We start from the raw sequence: 19,842 nt of genomic DNA, 5'->3' as shown, positions 1-19,842 counted from the left end.
AGTCATTTACAGACTTTAAAAATGGCACTGCCGAAATACAGAGCCGGATGTCCTGTGTATCTCGGCAGCTTTCGGCCGTTCTCGGAGGCTTTTGGCCGCTCTCTGCGGCTTTCAGGCGCTCTCGGCGGCTTTCGGCGGCTCACGCTGGACTGCGAGAGCCGCCGAAAGGGGCCGAAAGCCGCAGAGTACGGCCAAGAGTCACAATCAGCAGGGGATCGGCGTATCACACACACACACACACACACGATTTTCCCCTGAATTTAAGAGTAAAAAGTAATAAATACAGTGTATATATATATATATGGAATTGTTCAAATGAAAATGTGTGTACATGTTGCTAATGTATACCACTATTGCTTATATGTTAATCATATACAAACTTTTATATGTGTTTTTCTTTAGACTTCTTTCACACTGGGGCAGTTTTCAGGTGCATTAGCGCTGGAAATAGCCTCTGCTAAGCTCCTGAAACCGCCTCCCATTCATTCTAGTGTGACTTTTCACTCGGGCAGTGCACTTGTGGGATGTTATGAAAAGTCCTGCAAGCAGCATCTTTGGGGTGGGTTGGGAGCTCCCAAAACGCCCTGCCCATTGGAATGAATGGGCAGCACTTTTAGAGCGCCTGAAAAGAGATTTGGAAGTGCAGCAAAACAGGAGGTTTTTAACCCTGTTTTGGGGTTAAAAGTGCCCCACTAGCGGGCAAAAAGCAGCGCCAAAGTGCCGCTAAAACAGCCGGCGCGTTCAGTGTGAATGCACTCTTATATTTTCCTATTTGGCTTGTTTTTATTACCCACATATGCATCTGTGAAAAGCTGGACTTTGCTCCAATAAACATGCTGGATTGCTACATTGACATGTGCATTATTTGTATCATATCTCTATGATACCACATTGAACATTTATACTTCGTGTTTTTGGAAATTTGGTTTTATGTATAGGATATTGAGAAAGAGACTATTATGCTTTTACAAATCTTTCACAAATCTTGGTGTCCTCAATTCCTGAAAGCCATAAATTGCCACACTACTACAATACATATTTTTTGCACTTAAAGATTATTCAGGGGTTGAAAAAAAAATACCTGATAGATTGCTATATCAACACAAGCCATTTTGGTGCGATACTCTCACCCCGCTTTGCTATTGTATCCTAACAAAGGGACTCCCCAACCCCCGCCCAATATACACATATCAGCACTCGTAGCCATTGGCTGCAAGGACTGATTGGATGCTGGTTTTCTAGCATGTCCCTTCGCCAAAAGCTGGTTATTCGATCAATTTCTGTTGTACACACTGACTGAAAGTCGGCCAGTTCCTCCTGAACTGGACTTTTTTGGACCGTGTGCCTGTGTAACAGTCCTAGCAACTGCCCTGATTTTATAGTTTACATTTCATGACAGATGTTAACACTCACCAGACACATCTAAGCTCTGCAATTCTTGCTTCAGGCTCATGATTTCTCTGCACAGCTGAATATCATCAATCCTGCAAGAAAACAGTACAAAGTACTGACATTAAGAATTGACTAGTTTAATATAAATTATTAAATTAATATTAGTTTTGATAGATTTTCTGTTTTCTTTACATTTTCTTTTCTTTTATGTGACCTATCGCTAAGGAGAAAAGGGATGGAATTGTCCCTATTGTACCCTATTCTCTGAGAAACAATGTAGGTAGTAGAAGGCTCAGTTGGGTGGAGCCTGGGTCTGGGAAGGGATATTGAATTTGTAAAAAAAGGAAAATCCGCTAAAAAGTTTCAGGATTATGAACACATATGATACTAACATGCTGGTCCTGCTAGGAAAAACCTAGTTTCTGTTCAGCAGGCTTGAAAGTTTCTCAAGTGATGGGAAAGGGATTAGCACTGAGATGCAGGGCCAAGCAGACCGGAACAGGGTCCCCTGACAATCAAGGCAAGGATGTCAAAGTGTGCTACCCTTCAAACTCTTGGCACTACAGAAACTAGCAATTAAAAAAAAAAAAAAAAAAAAAAAAAGAAGGAGGGAGGGTGATAAAACAGTTGATAACAATAAGCATTAAATAAAACTTCAACTACAATTGTAGCGTGAATAAAATAATTATGGCAAATAGCATTTTTTTTTGCTAATTTCCCCAAACACGAAATTAGCAGAAATTCCTCGTAGTATGTCACTACGTTTGTGTTTGTGGCAGGACAATTTATATAATGTTAGTATGCAAGACAAGATCCTGACACATGCCCTTTTGAAAAAAATCAGACGCTCGGTTGTCCAACATTAGTGATATGTGTACGAGGATTTAGACTCCATACACACTATTAGATTTTCTGCAGATTTTTGTCTTCAGCTTTTCCAAAACATGTAGTGCAAGAGCCTGCCTGACTGCATACAAATTGAAACTCCTACACGATACAATTGTTGGACAGCCGAGTGTCTGCTTTTTACCAAAAGGGCGTGTGCCAGGATCTTGTCTTGAATACTAACATTACACAAATTGTCGTGCTACAAATGTAGTGAATGTAGTGAAGTACTAAGAGGAATTTCAGCTCTTGGGCTTCACCCTTTGAGCCCCTTCTGCTAATTCCGTGTTTGGTGAGCATTAATTCCAAGCATGCGTGCTTTTACTTTCGACTTTTGTGTGATGGATTTGTGTACTGACCATCCGAAAATCTGACGTGGAGCTGTCGTTTGACAAAAATTTACTAGCCTGTCATCCAACATTTGTTGGCCGAAAATTGGAAAACAATTGTTGAAAGGAGCATACTAACGGCAAAAATCTCAGACAACAGCCTGTCAAACGACAACCCCCTTCTGATTTTTGTATCGTGTGTACAAGGCTTTATGCCTCGTACACACGATACAAAAATCAGAAGGGAAAAGTCTGAAGACGAGCCGTCTGTGGATTTTCGGATCTTTAGTATAGTGCATTTGACAGACAATTTGACTTTTACATCAGACAAAAGCTGGATGTGCAGGCTATGAAATTTTTGTCTGATGTGAACTCAACGTCTAATTTTATGATGGTCAGTACAGAAATCCATCACACAAAAGTCGAAAGTACAAACAGGCATGTTCGGAATCAAGGAAAGACTGGGAAGAGTTCAGTCTTGTAAACTGCTGTTCGTAATCTAGAATTAACATTTGTGATGCAGCAATTGATGAAATGTCAAAATTCTTTTGATTTGTACGATCTGAAAATCACGAATCAATGCTCACCAAACTTCTAACATGAAATTAGCAGAAGGGGCCCAAAGGGGCTTGAGAAATTAACTTCCTATTTAATCTCATAGAACGTCACTACGTTTGTGTTTCTCAAACAATTTGCATATCCTTAGTATGCTAGACAAAATCCTGCACACGCCCTTTTGACAAAAATCAGACACTCGGTCGTACAACAATCAGACCGCGTGTACAAGGCTTTAAGGTTTGACCTCACATTATATGGTTTTGGTAAATCTGAAGATAAAAATCTGCAGAAAATCAAATAGTGTGTATGGGGCCTTAGGCCCTCGTACACATGATATGAAAATCAGAATAGAAAATTCGTAAGACAAGCTGTCTGCGGATTTTTGGATTGTTAGTACGGTGCTTTTGACAGATGATTTGACTTTTTTGTCAGACAAAAGCTGGATGTGCAGGCTATAAAATTTTTGTCAGCTGTGAACTCAACATCTGATTTTCACATGGTCAGTACAGAAATTGTAACACAAAAGTCAAAAGTACAAGCATGCATGCTCAGAATCAAGGAATGACTGGGAACAGTTCGGTCTTGTAAACTACGGTTCGTAATCTAGAATTAACATTCATGATGCAGCAATTGATGAAATGACGAAATGCAGCACACATTCTCATCTTCTTTAATGGGATAATAATGAAGCTGCTTTGCTGGTGATACTGATGTAGTTATTCCAAACCTGTTTTAAAAGACATTTGTTTTGTGTGATCTGAAAATCATGAATCAATGCTCACCAAACTTCTACTAACACGAAATTAGCAGAAGGGTGACGCTTGGAAAATTAACTTCCTCTTTATACTCTCATAGTACGTCACTATGTTTGTGTTTGTCAAAGGACAATTTGTGGATAGTTAGTGTGCTAGATAAGATCCTGTACACGCGCTTTTGACAAAAATCAGAGGCTCAGTCATACAACAATCAAACTGTTTGTACGAGGCCTAAAAGGCAAAACTCTTGATTTTGCATGCTGCCTCAGAAAATACTAAAGTCTAAGGCTTAATGTACATGGGACATTCTTACAACCTCTCCTGAACAATTTAACTATATAGTAACAGTAACAGATAGTAACCAACGTTTAAAACATCAGTTTTGCCACGTTTACATGCTGCGTTTGGCCATGTTTGCGTTTAGAAGCCAAAATAGCCTGTAAACGAAACACAAGTTACTGTGTTTAGCTGCGTTTAGAAGTGTTTGGCGCTTCTAAACTTCTGAACTCATTTTTTTGCTTTCCAAAAAAAGCCTCTAAACCCAACTGCCTAAAAACGACATTAAACAAACCTGTGTACATGTACACATAAGATAACATTGGATGAGTTCAGGAGCAGCTGAAAAAAGCTTCCAACTGCCTCTGAACGTCCATTTACCAGCAGCAGTGTACATGAGGCCTAAGGAAAACCATGACACCCAAGCAGCTAGCTTTTTCCTAAAAGGTCAGTAAAAGTTTTGTTCAGGGCAGCTTTCTTTAACCCTCCTGGCGGTGTTCCCGAGTCTGGTTCGGGGTGGAAGTTTTGTACCAAAGGCGGTAACCCCGAGCCAGACTCGGGACCGCATCGCTGTATGCAGGAGAAGGTTTACTTACCTTCTCCCTTGGATCCAGCGATGTCCCCGCGCTGTACGAGCAGCTCGTCCTCCGCTCGATTCATCACGGAGCCGATCTCCGTTCCCTGTGAGCGTTGCAACGCACGGGGGCGGAGATCGGCGTCAAATTCAAAAAGTGAAACACACAGTATACATATAGTATAATGTAATCTTACAGATTACATTGCTGTATGTAATTATTTCACATCCCCTTTGTCCCTAGTGGTCTGCCCACTGCCCTGCATGCAGGTTTATCTTCTAAAAACTCTTCTTTATGCCTGGAAACTGGAGATTGTCCATAGCAACCAAAACTGTCCCTTTACATCAAAAATTATTTTAGACTAGCTAGAAAACAGCGATAATAAATTGGAATCACTCGCAGAATTGAGGGATAGCGATTTGCGGAGAGATCCGTCATCAAATACTGAAAAGTAATGACAGTGACAATTCTGCAACTGAGAAAATTTCTGTGTTTTTGATTTGATTACATTATTGAATAATTTTTATTATTGTTATATTATTATTTGGTATAATTATTTATAGTTATTTATTATATTATAATTTATGATTTCATTTTTCAAACTTTTAGATTTAAGATTTAAGAGAGTTATTCCTAAGAATTGCAGGACTACAATATAAAACGCCAAATTTTCAAGCAAAATAATTGTACCGCTTTCAGAACCTAAAATCCGAAATAATCATACCGCCAGGGAGGTTAATTGGCCCTATTGTACCAGTATGTCAATAAGAAATAGGTATTAAAAGAACATATAGGAACCAATAGGTTCCAAACCCACGCAAATCAATGACCAAAAAATAAAAATAAAAAAATACAATACAATAAAGAGTTGTAAAGTGTAAAAAACACCTAAAGTGTCAAAAGAAACGAAGGAACTGCGCTGGGGGGCCCCATCAGGTAGGCTGTACAGGGCCCTGCAATTTCTATCAGCGGTTCTGGCTGGAACACAGCTGATACTGATTTATACTGATACTGATTTATCAGTATACTCAAAATGTGTGGCACTTCTAATATGCCCTTAAAATCACATTCTAAAAATAATGTAAGGGAAACAGCTGACCTGCACAGAGCTCCTATGTTTCCATCGTTGGTTTCCATCGTTGTGTATCAGGACATCCTATCCCTGTGTCCAAAAATGCACTTGATAGTGTTCTGAGAACACCATTCCTCCCCATAGTTGAAAGTATGTGGGGCCTTTCCAATCCTGTCCCTTTGGGGGGGGGGATTACTAAAACTGGGGCACATAGAATTTGGTGTAACTGTGCATAGTAACCAATCAGCTTCTAGGTTTAAGCCCATGTTCACACTGAGGACCAGTTTGAAATTGCATGATTTCAAAGCCGCATTTTAGTCCATCTTCGGAGGCAATTTGACAGACATCTGTGCTGGTTCATGCACAGCTGTCTATTCAAATCACTCCTGAAGTCACTAAAAGTAGTGCAGGAACTACTTTTGGGAATCGGTGCAGTGTCGCACCAATTCAGACGGTGCCGTTGCCGGCAATAGGCGACGATCTCACATGTCAAAACTGCCTGATGTGAACATGGGCTAAGTGCTAGTTCACACCAGATGCAGTTCTGTGCCCTTTTTTTCTGCACTAAAATGCATGCAGTGTTTTCCATCTATTCCAATGGCTCTAGTTCACACCAGTGCAGTCAGTTCCAGTCAGTTTCTGGTGCAAAAATAAAGTAGAGCATGCTGATTTTTTTCTGCACAGAACTGTACTGGAACATAGCAAATTTTATCAAAAATGCACTGGAACTGCGTGTGGTGTAAACTGTAAGCAAAAACTGATCTGGAACGTATCCGGAGTGCATTTGTTTGGTGTGAACTTGCAGTAAAAATGCATTCACCATGTTTTCCATGTATTCCAATGGCTCAAGTGCAGTCAGTTCCAGTCAGTTTCTGCACTGGAAACTGACCTGAAACGGACTGCATTGGTGTGAACTAGAGCCATTGGAATAAATGGAAAACACTGTGCATGTACTTTTGGTGCAGAAAAAAAGCATACGGAACTGCATCTGGTATGAACTGGCCCTTATTCTCAAAGCTTATGTAGCTCTGATGCCCAAAGGAGCTGCTGGTTTGAATTGGGCCTGCACTCTACCAAGAAACCACACTTAAAGAGGGATTCCACCAAAAAAAAATATTAAAAGCCGGCAGCTATAAATACTACAGCTGCTGACTTTTAATAAATGGACACTCACCTGTCCCGGGTTCCAGCGATGCTGGCAGCCGAGGCCGATCGATTGCACCATTCTAGGTGAGGGAATCAGGAAGTGAAGCGAATCGGCTTCACTTCCCGGTTCCCTACTGCGCATGCGCGAGTCGCGCCGCGCAATAGGAAATCTCCGCGCTGTCACTGGGACCCGTGTGTGTCCCAGCAGACAGCGCGGCAGGGCAGGAAATGGCGTAGACTCCCACGGGAGTCTATGCCCGGAAGTGGGTGTAAATACCTGTCTTTGACAGGTATCTCCACCCCCCTCCCCCCTGAAAGGTGTCAATTGTGACACCGGAGGGGGGGGGGATCCGATCAGCGGAGGTTCCACTTTAGGGTGGAATCCCGCTTTAACTTGACTCAATCCCCTTGGCACAGCTGTGGTGCAATGTAATACAGTACAATTTAAAACAATGTAAAGTACCTGTATAATACCCTCAGGATCCTCTGGTTCCACATGGTGGGGAAAAACAGCACGCCACACAACTGGGCACTTAACCAGAAATATTTTTACTGCAAGTATATTAAAGCAGGTGGTTACAGAGATTGCACAGCCATCCCAACGTAGGATGTCAGTACAATATAAATCAACAGACAAATACAATATGAAAGATATATATATATATATTTCTATGTATCTAAACCTGGGAGCTCCTGATACTTTAAAGTTATATGTGAGGCCTCACTTAAAGTACTCTCTCCCGTATCTTCTTTCTTCGCTAGCTAGAGATGACTCCTCTGATATTTGTAATCCAAAAGGTAGGTAAGAGTTAGCTTAAGGTACTCCAGGTATAACTCCAAGAACTTATACACAACGCTTGGGCACTAAAGTGAAGTAGGCCTCAAGCCTGCTCAATGTCAGTTGCTCTGTTACGCCTCCGTGGAACAACAGGTTCCAGCGAGGCCTGCAAGTGAGTCTAACTGTGTGCAGCAAATTAACAAACGGTGGGCTGTAACCCACTCACCAACTGGATCGGAGTTCTGGGTGATGACTTTGATCCGGCAACTGTAGCTTACTTCTGTATCAGCTAGGTAGATGCTCTGTTTCACTCCGCTGACTGGATCTGGTCATCGGAAACTCCGATAAGCATCTCTGGGCCTCGTCAATCTGATCACCAGCTCTCAGGCTCCGTCAAATCACCTTACAAACAAGCAGGTTTGCAATCCGCCATGACTGTCTGCAGCTGTCTCCCGGAAACCTCCTCACAGATCCGCACAGGCAGGCAGCGTGGTCCCAAGAGACCGAAAATGGCCGCTGCTGTCCCTTATATCCCCTACCCAGCATGCACTGCGTAAGAGAGTGTTCATGGGTAGGTCCCACACGGACTCCTGGGTAATGAGGTCAACCTTCAGAATCCAAAATAAACAGTCCCTTCCTGTACAAGTCTTTAGGTTGTTCTGAAGTAAATGATAAACGGGTGTGTTACCCATATTTGACCACTAGATGGCTCTAGTGCGAAACCACAGTAATGTCCATATACCTCACATTAAAGCATGTATAATCACATCAATAAATCATGATGTCAGCGCTACACACTCCCCCTGCTTTAACTCTTTGGTCCCCAAAGAGGCTCAAATTGCTGGCTCTATCCTGTATCTTAGTATCTATACGATCATACAGTATGGACAGAGGAGCTTCCCACCAGTTGTCATATGGTGAGGAGCTATCTTGTGCACTCACAGCTGATACTACCATATCTTGTACAGATGTGCCAAGGGGTGAGGTGGGGCTGCCCCCTACTGAATCAGTAGTAGAGAGACCAGGCAGTTCAGAGTTTCTTTGGCTGACAAACTGCGAGGCTTCAGAGCATTCGCCCAATGTATCATAAGTCAGTCTGCGAGGCGGGCGAATGCTTCTCTTTGCTCTTGGTACTCTCTGGGTTTCCATTTCCTTCTGGCAAGTATCTTCAACCTCTTCCTCAATGTCTGCAGGTGGGGAGCTGTTTGAAGTACTAAGCTCCTCTGTAAGATAAGTTGTTGGTACAAATTCTGGAGTCTCTGCTCTGAGAGTCCCATCAGTTTCTTCTCCCACCTCAGCATCAGACGTCAGCATCTACTTTTAAAGTTTCTGTAGGCCACAAACCAACTAATTTCGACTTCTTCATCTTCCTCTGCAGAAGGCAAAGGCTGAGATCTGGTTGTTGGCCTGCTCACATCGGTGGATGAGGATGAGGGTTCCTCCTCTGTACTTATCCTAACTGCTTCAGTGAGGGGCAAGAGGGGATTCCTGTGCCAACTCTTCACTGGTCCAGTGTTTCCTTCTGGCTTTATCTCATACACTGGGAGTCCTGGAAGCTTTTTGCACACAATATAAGGCTGCGACCTCCAGTGATCAGCCAACTTATGTTTGCCTGGAATGCCTAGATTCCTTAGTAGAACCCGATCACCTGGTTGAAGATCTTGGACTCTCACTCTCAGGTCAAAGTTCCTCTTGTTCCGGTTCTCCCTGGAGTTCAATGTGGCTTTGGCCTGTTCATAAGCAATTTTTAAATTCCTCCTCAGCCTATCCTCATATCCTCTATGGGAGGTCTCTGAAGTGTGATCCAGGGAGGTTCCAAAAGCCAGATCCACTGGTAGTCGGGGCTTCACGGCCGAACTTCAGTCAATAGGGTGAATACCCAGTGCTGTTGTAGGCATGGACCAGTGCCGCAATGTGTCTACTCCATTGGGGCTTTTGCTCTGCTGTTAATGTTCCCAACATATTCAGGAGGGTCCTGTTGAACCTCTCCGGCTGAGGGTCCCCTTCTGGGTGATAAGGAGTGGTCCTGGACTTTTGTATGCCTAATAAATCCAGCAGCCTTTTTATCAACCTGCTCTCGAAGTCTCTCCCTTGGTCCGAATGTATCCTTCAAGGTAAGCCATAATGGACAAAAAACTTTTCAAAAAGAGTCTTTGCCACTGTGGTTGCCTGCTGGTCTCTAGTGGGAAATGCCTGGGCATAACGGGTGAAGTGATCTGTCACCAATAAGATGTCCCCTTTCCCACTTAGGTCTGATTCTAAGCAGAGAAAGTCTATGCAAACTAAGTCCATTGGCCCCTGACTCTCCAGATGGCCCATTGGGGCAGCCCTTTGAGGCAATGTCTTCTCTGTATGCACCTGAGGCAGGAATGACAGTAACTCTCCAGTCCTTTCCTCACGTAGGGCCAGTACAATCTGTCCTTTACTAACTTAAGGGTCCTTTCTACTCCCAAATGGCCGTGGTGGTCATGTAGGGCAATCAATACTCTCTCTGTGCTTTTCCGGCAAGAACAAATGCCACTTCTCTTCTGGATCGTCTGAGGGGCCCCTTCGGTAGACCATCCCCTGTTGTAATTGCAACCGATCCCATTCCTTCAAGAGCAGCCGGGCTCCTTTACTGGAACTCTTCTTCAGTACCTCAGACTGTTTGTGTTCCAATGCCTTTAGCACTATTCCGCACAATGGGTCTTCCTCTTTATCTCTCCTGAGATCCTTCCTCGATAGCTTGGGAAGACCTTATTGCACAACCTGGGAGACATTGCAATAGCACCTAGGGAACCTCACTGAGGACACTCCTATTTCTTCGGCTCTGGGCCCACCTTTTCCGGATTGGCTCGTCCCTTCACACAGGGCCCTTACCCCTTCTGGGGTAAGCTGAGTCCAGTCTCCTGAGGGATCTTGAGGGTTGTGGGACCTTCTGGACAGAGCATCTGCATCTCGGTTACCAGCTCCTGGTCTGTACTTCAGGCTGAAGGTAAATGCCGAAAGAACGGCTAGCCACCTGTGACCAGTGGCGTCCAGCTTCGCAGTGGTGGGCAAGTAAGTAAGGGGGTTATTGTCCGTCTTTACTATGAATTCAGGCCCGTACAGGTAGTCCTTCAGTTGTCTACCACTGCCCACTTCAGAGCCAGAAATTCAAGCTTGTGAGTTGGATAGTTTTGTTCAGCGGTAATCAAACTTCTGCTCACATAGGCAATTGGTTGCAGATGCCCTTCATGCTCCTGGTAGAGCACCCCCCTAGGCCGTCTCGGCTGCCATCTACGTGTAGTTCGTAAGGCTTGGCAGGGTCGGCATAGGCTAAGACTGGAGCAGTAGTAAGGCTCCACTTCAGCTGTTTAAAGGCTTCTTCACATTTTGGATTACACTGATCCTGGATAGACTCTTTCTTTTCCTGGGCCCTTCTTTCGGCCTCGCCAACTGATCTGGGTTTTCATTGGCCTCTACCTGATTCTTCAGAAGCTCAGTGAGTGGGTGGGCTATCGTTGCGAACCCTTCCACAAACCTTCTATAGTAGGAGCAGAATCCTAAAAATGACCTGAGTTCAGTTATGTTGGTAGGCCTGGGCCAAGAAGTGACAGCTTCTAACTTCTTGGCATCAGTCGCTACTCCCTCTTCAGACACAATGTGTCCCAGATAATTCACTGAGGGCTGGTAGAACTGACATTTATCCATAGAGAGTTTCAGGCCTTTCTCATGAAGTCTCTTCAGGACCTTTTCCAGGCGTTCTTCATTTTCTTCCAATGTTCTTCCAAACACTATTATGTCATCCAGGTAGACCAGTACTTCTATCAGGTTCATGTCTCCCATTGTTTTTTCCATCAATCTCTGGAAAGTCGCTGGGGCCCCAGACAGTCCTTGTGGCATCCGGTTGAACTCGAACCAATCTGTGGTGACTGTCTGCAGCTGTCTCCTGGAAACCTCCTCACAGATCCGCACAGGCAGGCAGCATAGTCCCAAGAGACTGAAAATGGCTGCTGCTGTCCCTTATATCCCCTACCCAGCATGCACTGCGTAAGAGAGTGTTCATGGGTAGGCCACACACGGACTCCTGGGTAACCAATCCAAAACCTTCACTTCCTGTACAAGTCTTTAAGTTGTTCTGAGGTAAATGATAAACGGGTGCGTTACCCATATTTGACCACTAGATGGCTCTAGTGCTAAACCACAGTAATTTCCATATACCTCACATTAAAGCATGTATAATAATAAACCATGATGTCAGCACTACACACTCTCCCTGCTTTAACTCTTTGGTCCCCAAAGAGGCTCAAATTGCTGGCTCTATCCTGTATCTTAGCATCTATACGATCATACAGTATGGACAGAGGAGCCTCCCACCAGTTGTCATATGGTGAGGAGCTATCTTGTGCACTCACAGCTGATACTACCATATCTTGTACAGATGTGCCAAGGGGTGAGGTGGGGCTGTCCCCTATTGAATCTGTAGTAGAGGGACCAGGCAGTTCAGAGTTTCTTTGGCTAACAAACTGCGAGACTTCAGAGCATTTGCCCAATGTATCATAAGTCAGTCTGCGAGGCGGGTGAATGTCTCTCTTTGCTCTTGGTACTCTCTGGGTTTCCATTTCCTTTTGGCAAGTATCTTCAACCTCTTCCTCAATGTCTGCAGGTGGGGAGCCATTTGAAGTACTAAGCTCCTCTGTAGGATAAGTTGTTGGTACAAATTCAGGAGTCTCTGCTCTGAGAGTCCCATCAGTTTCTTCTCCCAACTCTGAAGAGACGTCAGCATCTACTTCTAAAGTTTCTGTAGGCCACAACCAACTCATTTCTACTTCTTCATCTTCCTCTGCAGAAATGGCCACTGCTGTCCTTTAAATCCCCTACCCAGCATGCACTGCGTAAGAGAGTGTTCATGGGTAGGTCACACATGGACTCCTGGGTAACGAGGTCAACCATCAGAATCCAAAACAAACAGTCACTTCCTGTACAAGTCTTTAGGTTGTTCTGAGGTAAATGATAAACAGGTGCTTTACACATATTTGACCACTAGATGGCTCTAGTGCGAAACCACAGTAATGTCCATATACCTCACATTAAAGCATGTATAATCATATCAATAAACCATGATGTCAGCGCTACACTTAATTAAACAGCTTGAAGTTAGAAGCTGATTGGTTGGCACAGCTGCACCAGATTCTGTGTGCTTCAGTTTTAGTAAATTGCCCCTTTAGGCTACTTTCAAACTAAGGCGCTTTAAAAATAGTGCCATTAAAGAGCCTCTCCTGTCTCTCCAGTGTGAAAGCCCGAGTGCTTTCACACTGGAGCGGTGCGTTTACAGGATGGTAAAAAAAAGTCCTGCAAGCAGCATCTTTGCAGCGCTGTAGCAGTGGTGTATACACTGCTCCTAAAACACCCCTGCACATTGAAATCAATGGGGCGGCGCCACCAAACCTTTAGCAAAGCGCCACTGTAGCGGCGCTTTGCCAGTAGTTTTAAACCTTTTCCGGGAGCTAGCGGGGGTTAAAAGCGCCCCGCTGGCGGCAGAATAGCGCCACTTAAGCGACAGTAAAGCTAGCTAGTAAAATAGCGCCGCATAACCGCCGATGCTGTCCGCCCAGTGTGAAAGTAGCCAAAAGCCCAATACACATGATCAGACTTTCCGATGGGAAATGTTTGATGACAGGCTGTTGTCGGTAAATCCAACTGTGTGTACGCTCCATTGGACATTTGTTGGCAGACTTTCTGTAGACAAATGTGTGTTGTCGGATTTTCTGAGCATGTCTACACAAGTCAGTCGAACAAAAGTCCAAAGTACAAACACGTATGCTCGGAAGCAGTCGGTCTTGTAAACTAGCGTTCGTAATGGAGACTTCACATTAGTGACGTGGAAAATTATGAAATCTCCAAATGCAGCGCATAATTTTCCTTTTTTTTAATGGCATAATAATGAAGCTGCTTTGCTGGCGATACCGATGGAGTTATTGCAAATACATTTTCAAAGGCATTTTCTTTCTAGTGATATCAATAATAATATTATTATGTTTTTTATTTTATTTTTATTTTTATTTGGGCAAGTTACCACAACACTATTATCCTGTAGTTTAAGATAAAAGATACAACTATGTTGGTGTCCCTTGTCAATTTTACAATGTATTTTTTTAAATGTAACTGCTTACTCTCAAACTGTCATTTGAAGTAAAACACATAGCCAAGTATTATTCTACACAATTTTTCACTGTGCATTAAAAAAGAAACAAATAAAATTAGACATGCTATCTGCCAATAGAACTTAACCAAAAGGTGCATTCTATGCATCCAAAAATATACCAAATCAAATCATTATTCAACTAAAAAAATTATGTCAAAGCAATAACTCCGAGGCCAATAATAGATAACATGTTATCTCCTCTGATTCTGCAACATGTCTGGTTGACAAACAGCCGTTCAGAAACAAACTAAAAAGCATGAAATGAAAAGCGCGAACTGAAAAGTGATAAATGAAAAATGTGAAAAGAAAAGCGCAAATCAACACACACCGAACTTCTAATAACACTAAATTAGCAGAAGGAGCCCAAAGGGTGGCGCTAAAGAGCCAAAAAAACACGTAGTACGTCTAGTACGTCACTAAATTCATAATTGTTGGCCAACATTTGTGTGACCTTGTGTATGCAAGACAAGTTTGAGCCAATGCCTTTCGGACAAAATTCCATGGTTTTCTTGGCAAACAATCCGATCGTGTGTATGACGCAATAGTGTTTTACATGATGGTCTGGATGCTTTATATTCATGCTAATAATTAGGGATGGGGCAGAACATGCGAATAGGCAAAAAATTTGTGTGAACATGCAAACCCATTAAAGTCTATGGAACACGAACATGAAAAAGTGTTCATTTTATAGGCTTATATGCAAGTTATTGGCATAAAAAGTATATGGGGACCCAGGTACTGCCCTAGGGGACATGTATCAATGCAAAAAAAAGTTTTTTTCAGGAGCAGTGATTTTAATAATGCTTAAAGTGAAACAAAAAAAATGAAATATTCCTTCAAATATCGTGCCTGGGGGTCCCCTTAGTCTGCCTGTAAAGTGATGCATTTGTTATCATGTCTAGAACAGCGCCGTAGCAAAATTACATTTCTAAATGTAATTTAAACTTGCTTGCGGCTGTAATGTACTTCCCGCTCCTGGCAATATAGATGAAAAATCAATCGGCGTGCCCCCCCCCCCCCCCCAGTCCATACCAGGCCATTCAGGACTGCCAGCAAAGGGGAGGGGGGAGAGCAAGCTTCCTAAACCATACCAGGTCGCTTGCCCTCAACATGGGGAGGGTGCTAGCGGGTCCCCCTCAAGCACCTTGTTGATGGGACAAGAGCCTCTTCCCACAACTCTGGCCCGTTGGTTGGGAGGGGCTTATCAGAATCCCAGATAGACCCCCCCATGTGAATGGGGATGTTCGACTCGAACATCGGTACCATCCCTACTAATACCACATACCATCCTCCTTTCATGTGCCACATAATTACCTGTTTAAGTACTACTCTTGCCCCCCTTCACTGCCCTATCCAAAGTAAATTACCCCCATCCCTGATCATCTGTATTGTGTCTAGGTGACAGCTCCATTCATGTACAATGATGATTGAGCCTTACAATTCTTGTAGACCATATCATTTAATATTTTATTCATCCAACTACAGTATATGTGGCCACTGAGCAGTGATCATTTGCTACTATATTCTTTTTTTTTTTTTGTAAATTCTTTATTTAACCACTTGACCACTGGGCACTTAAACACCCTTAACCACTTCAGCTCCGGACCAATAAACACCTTAAGGACCAGAGGTCTTTTTGCAATTTCGCACTGCGCTGCTTTAACTGGTAATTGCGCGGTCATGCAATATTGCACCCAAACGAAATTTGCGTCCTTTTCTTCCCACAAATAGAGCTTTCTTTTGATGGTATTTGATTGCCTCTGCGATTTTTTTTTTTTGCAATATAAATGGAAAAAGAGCGAAAATTTTGAAAAAAAAAGATATTTTCTTCTTTTTGTTATAAGAAAAATCGAATAAACTAAATTTTAGTCATACATTGAGGGCAAAATTTATTCAGCCACATGTCTTTAGTAAAAAAAATGTCAATAAGCGTATATTTTTTGGTTTGCGCAAAAGTTATAGCGTCTACAAACTAGAGTACATTTTCTGGAATTTACACAGCTTTTAATTTATGACTGCCGATCTCATTTCTTGAGGTGCTAAAATGGCAGGGCAGTACAAATCCCCCCCAAATGACCCCATTTTGGAAAGTAGACACCCCAAGGAAATTGCTGATGGGTATGTTGAGCCCATTGAATATTTATTTTTTTTGTCCTAAGGGATTGAATAATGACAAAAAAAAAAAAAAAAAAATTTTTTTACAAAAAGTTGTCACTAAATGATATATTGCTCACACATGCCATGGTTATATGTGAAATGACACCCCAAAATACATTCTGCTGCTTCTCCCGAGTACGGGGATACCACATGTGTGGGACTTTTTGGGAGTCTAGTCGCGCACGGCACCCCGAAAACCAATCACCACCTTCAGGATTTCTAAGGGTGCAAATTTTTGATTTAACTCCTCACTACCTATCACAGTTTCGAAGGCCATAAAATGCCAAAATAGCACAAAACCCCCCCAAATGACCCCATTTTGGAAAGTAGACACCCCAAGCTATTTACTGAGAGGCATGTTGAGTCCATGGAATATTTTATATTTTGCCAAAAGTTGCGGGAATATTACAAACTTTTTTTTTTTTGCACAAAGTTGTCACTAAATGATATATTGCTCACACATGCTATGGGCAGAAGTCAAATTACACCCCAAAATAAATTCTGCTGCTTCTCCCGAGTACGGGGATACCACATGTGGGGGACTTTTTGGGAGCCTAGTTAACTAGCTACCTAGCGACACTAGCGACACTGATGCAGCGTTCAGAAAAATTATCGCTTAGTGACACTGGCAAAAGGGGGTGAAAGGGTTAACTAGCGGAAATCAGGGGGTTAAAACCATTATTGGGTAGTATATCGGGGTACCTAGCGCTATAAAAACCTGGCGGTGAACCTAAAAAAATAACTAGCTACCTAGCGACTGTAGCGACACTAATGCAGCGATCAGAAAAACGATCGCTTAGTGACACTGGCAAAAGGGGGTGAAAGGGTTAACTAGCGGCAATCAGGGGGTTAAAAACATTATTGGGTAGTATATCGGGGTACCTAGCGATATAAAAACCTGGCGGTGAACCTAAAAAAATAACTAGCTACCTAGCGACACATTCAGCGATCAGAAAAATGATCGCTTAGTGACACTGGCAAAAGGGGGTGAAAGGGTTAACTAGCGGCAATCAGGGGGTTAAAAACATTATTGGGTAGTATATCGGGGTACCTAGCGCTATAAAAACCTGGCGGTGAACCTAAAAAAATAACTAGCTACCTAGCGACTGTAGCGACACTAATGCAGCGATCAGAAAAACGATCGCTTAGTGACACTGGCAAAAGGGGGTGAAAGGGTTAACTAGCGGCAATCAGGGGGTTAAAAACATTATTGGGTAGTATATCGGGGTACCTAGCGATATAAAAACCTGGCGGTGAACCTAAAAAAATAACTAGCTACCTAGCGACACTAGCGACACATGCAGCGATCAGAAAAATGATCGCTTAGTGACACTGGCAAAAGGGGGTGAAAGGGTTAACTCTAGGGGCAATCAGGGGGTTAAATCTTTATTGGGGGGTGATAGGGGGCTACCCTGGACCTAACACTAACTGTCCTGACAGTTTTTACTGTCACAACTGACACTGAATGCATTGATCAGTAAAGAAATGATCAATGCAATCAGTGACACTGTGACTGGGGGGGGAGGGGGGGCGGATCGGGGGGCGATCGGGGGGGGGATCGGGGGGGGGTTTGTGTGCCTGTGTGTACCTACATGTCAGTGTAGTGTTCGTGCAGACTTACTTTTACTCTTCTCCTCGTAGTCCGGTCAAAAAGACCGCCCCGAGGAGAATGACATCACTTCCTCCTTCCTGTGTAAACAATACACAGGGGAGGAAGCTTCTCATTGGCCAGGAGCGATCCAGAGGGGGTGGCCGAAAACCAACGGCCATCCCCTCATCACGGAGCGCTCCTGGACCGAATCGGACCGCCGTAACCAGCGGGAGGGGGTCCGATCGGACCCCCCACCCGCTGGAAGGCAATCACGTAGATGTACGTGATTGTGCCTGCCTGTGCCATTGTGCTGACGTACAATGGCAATACGGCGGTCCTCAAGTGGTTAATAACCAGCTTTTGGTGCTCTCACATTTTGAATGACAATTACTCAGTCATGCAACACTGTACCCATATGAAATTTTTGTCCTTTTTTTCACACAAATAGAGCTTTCTTTTGGTGGTATTTAATCACCTCTCGGTTTTTTATTTTTTGTGCTATAAAAGAAAAGAGAACGAAAATTCTGTAAAAAAATTAATTTTTCTTCGTTTCTGTTATAAAATTTAGCAGATTAGTAGTTTTTCTTCATAAATTTTGGCCAAAATTTATACCACTACATATCTTGTACAAATTGGTGGATATTATTTGGTCTTTGTGAAAGTTATAGAGTCCACAAGCTATGGTGCCAATATCTGAAAATTGATCACACCTGAAGTACTGACAGCCTATTTCAATTCTTGAGACCCTAACATGCCAAAAAATTTAAAATACCCCCCAAATGACCCCTTTTTGGAAAGAAGACATTCCAAGGTATTTAGTAAGAGGCATGATGAGTTTTTTGAAGTTGTAATTTTTTCCCACAATTCTTTGCAAAATCAAGATTTCTTTTCCTTTTTTTTTCCACAAAATTGTCATATTATCAGTTTATTTCTCACACACAGCATATGCATACCTCAAATGATACCCCAAAACACATTCTGCTATTACTCCCGAGTACGGCGATACCACATGTGTGAGATTTTTACACAGCGTGGCCACATACAGAGGCTCAAAATGCAGGGAGCGCCATCAGGTGTTCTAGAGCACCCAGGACAATTCTGACATTTCTCTCCTACATGTAAAAATCATCATTTATTTGCTAGAAAATTACATAGAACCCCAAAACATTATATATTTTTTTTTAGCAAAGACCCTAGAGAATACAATGATGGTCTCACACGGTATTTGCGCAGCAATTTTTCGAACGTGTTTTTTGGGGGAAAAACAGTTTTGTGCTTAAAAAAAAAAACAAGAAAGTAAAGTTAGCCCAATTTTTGCATTAAGTGAAAGATGAAGTTATGCTGAGTAAATAGATACCTAACATGTCACTCTTCAAAATTGCACATGCCCGTGGAATGGCCCCAAACGTCGCTACTTAAAAATCCCCATAGGCGACGCTTTAAATTTTTTTTACTGGTTACATGTTTTGAGTTACAGAGGAGGTCTAGGGCTAGAATTATTGTTCTCACTCTAATATTCACGGCGATACCTCACGTGTGGTTTGAACACCGTTTTCATATGTGGGCGGGTCTTACGTATGCGTTCGCTTCTGCATGCGAGCACATGGGGACAGGGGCGCTTTCAATTTTTTTATTTTTTTTTATTGTTCATTTTACTTTATTTATTTTAGTTTGACATTTTTTTCCCCAAAAATACATTTTTGATCACTTTTATTCCTATTACAAGGAATGTAAACATCCCTTGTAATAGGAATATGGGATGACAGGTCCTCTTTACAGTGAGATCTGGGGGTCAATAAGACCCCCCATCTCACCTCTAGGCTGGGAAGCCTGAAAAAAAAAAAAAGATTCTGGCTTTGATCGTATTGGCGAGTTGGTAGAAGCACCAGAGGGCAGCGAGGGGCATCTATGGCTGGGTAATGCAGGGTATCGCAAGTATGGCTGGGTATCTCCGAATATGGCTGGGTATTGCAGGGTATCTCCAAGTATGGCTGGGTATGGCAATTTATGGCAGGGTATTGCAGAGTATTGGCAGGGTATTGCAGAGTATTGGCAGGGTATTGCAGAGTATTGGCGGGTATTGGCAGGTATTGGCGGGTATTGCAGAGTATTGGCGGGTATTGCAGAGTATTGGCGGGTATTGCAGAGTATTGGCTAGTATT

The 19,842-nt window shown here is 42.9% G+C and overlaps 1 protein-coding gene across 2 annotated transcripts in view; it reads right to left on the bottom strand.

Moving 5' to 3' along the window:
• Positions 1 to 19,842, bottom strand: part of BMERB1 (bMERB domain containing 1) — a 589,325-nt gene that overhangs the window by 179,484 nt on the left and 389,999 nt on the right. For both annotated transcript variants that reach the window (XM_077448915.1, XM_077448916.1), the window contains exon 3: positions 1,414 to 1,484. In XM_077448915.1, coding sequence (XP_077305041.1) covers positions 1,414 to 1,484 — 71 coding nt within the window. The remainder of the gene's footprint in view (positions 1 to 1,413; positions 1,485 to 19,842) is intronic.

Source organism: Lithobates pipiens, unplaced genomic scaffold (genome assembly GCF_037356315.1).
Source record: "Lithobates pipiens isolate NorthernLeopardFrog02 unplaced genomic scaffold, aLitPip1_a1.2 Scaffold_22, whole genome shotgun sequence".
NCBI lineage: Eukaryota > Metazoa > Chordata > Amphibia > Anura > Ranidae > Lithobates > Lithobates pipiens.
This window is presented reverse-complemented; position numbering and strand designations above follow the sequence as displayed.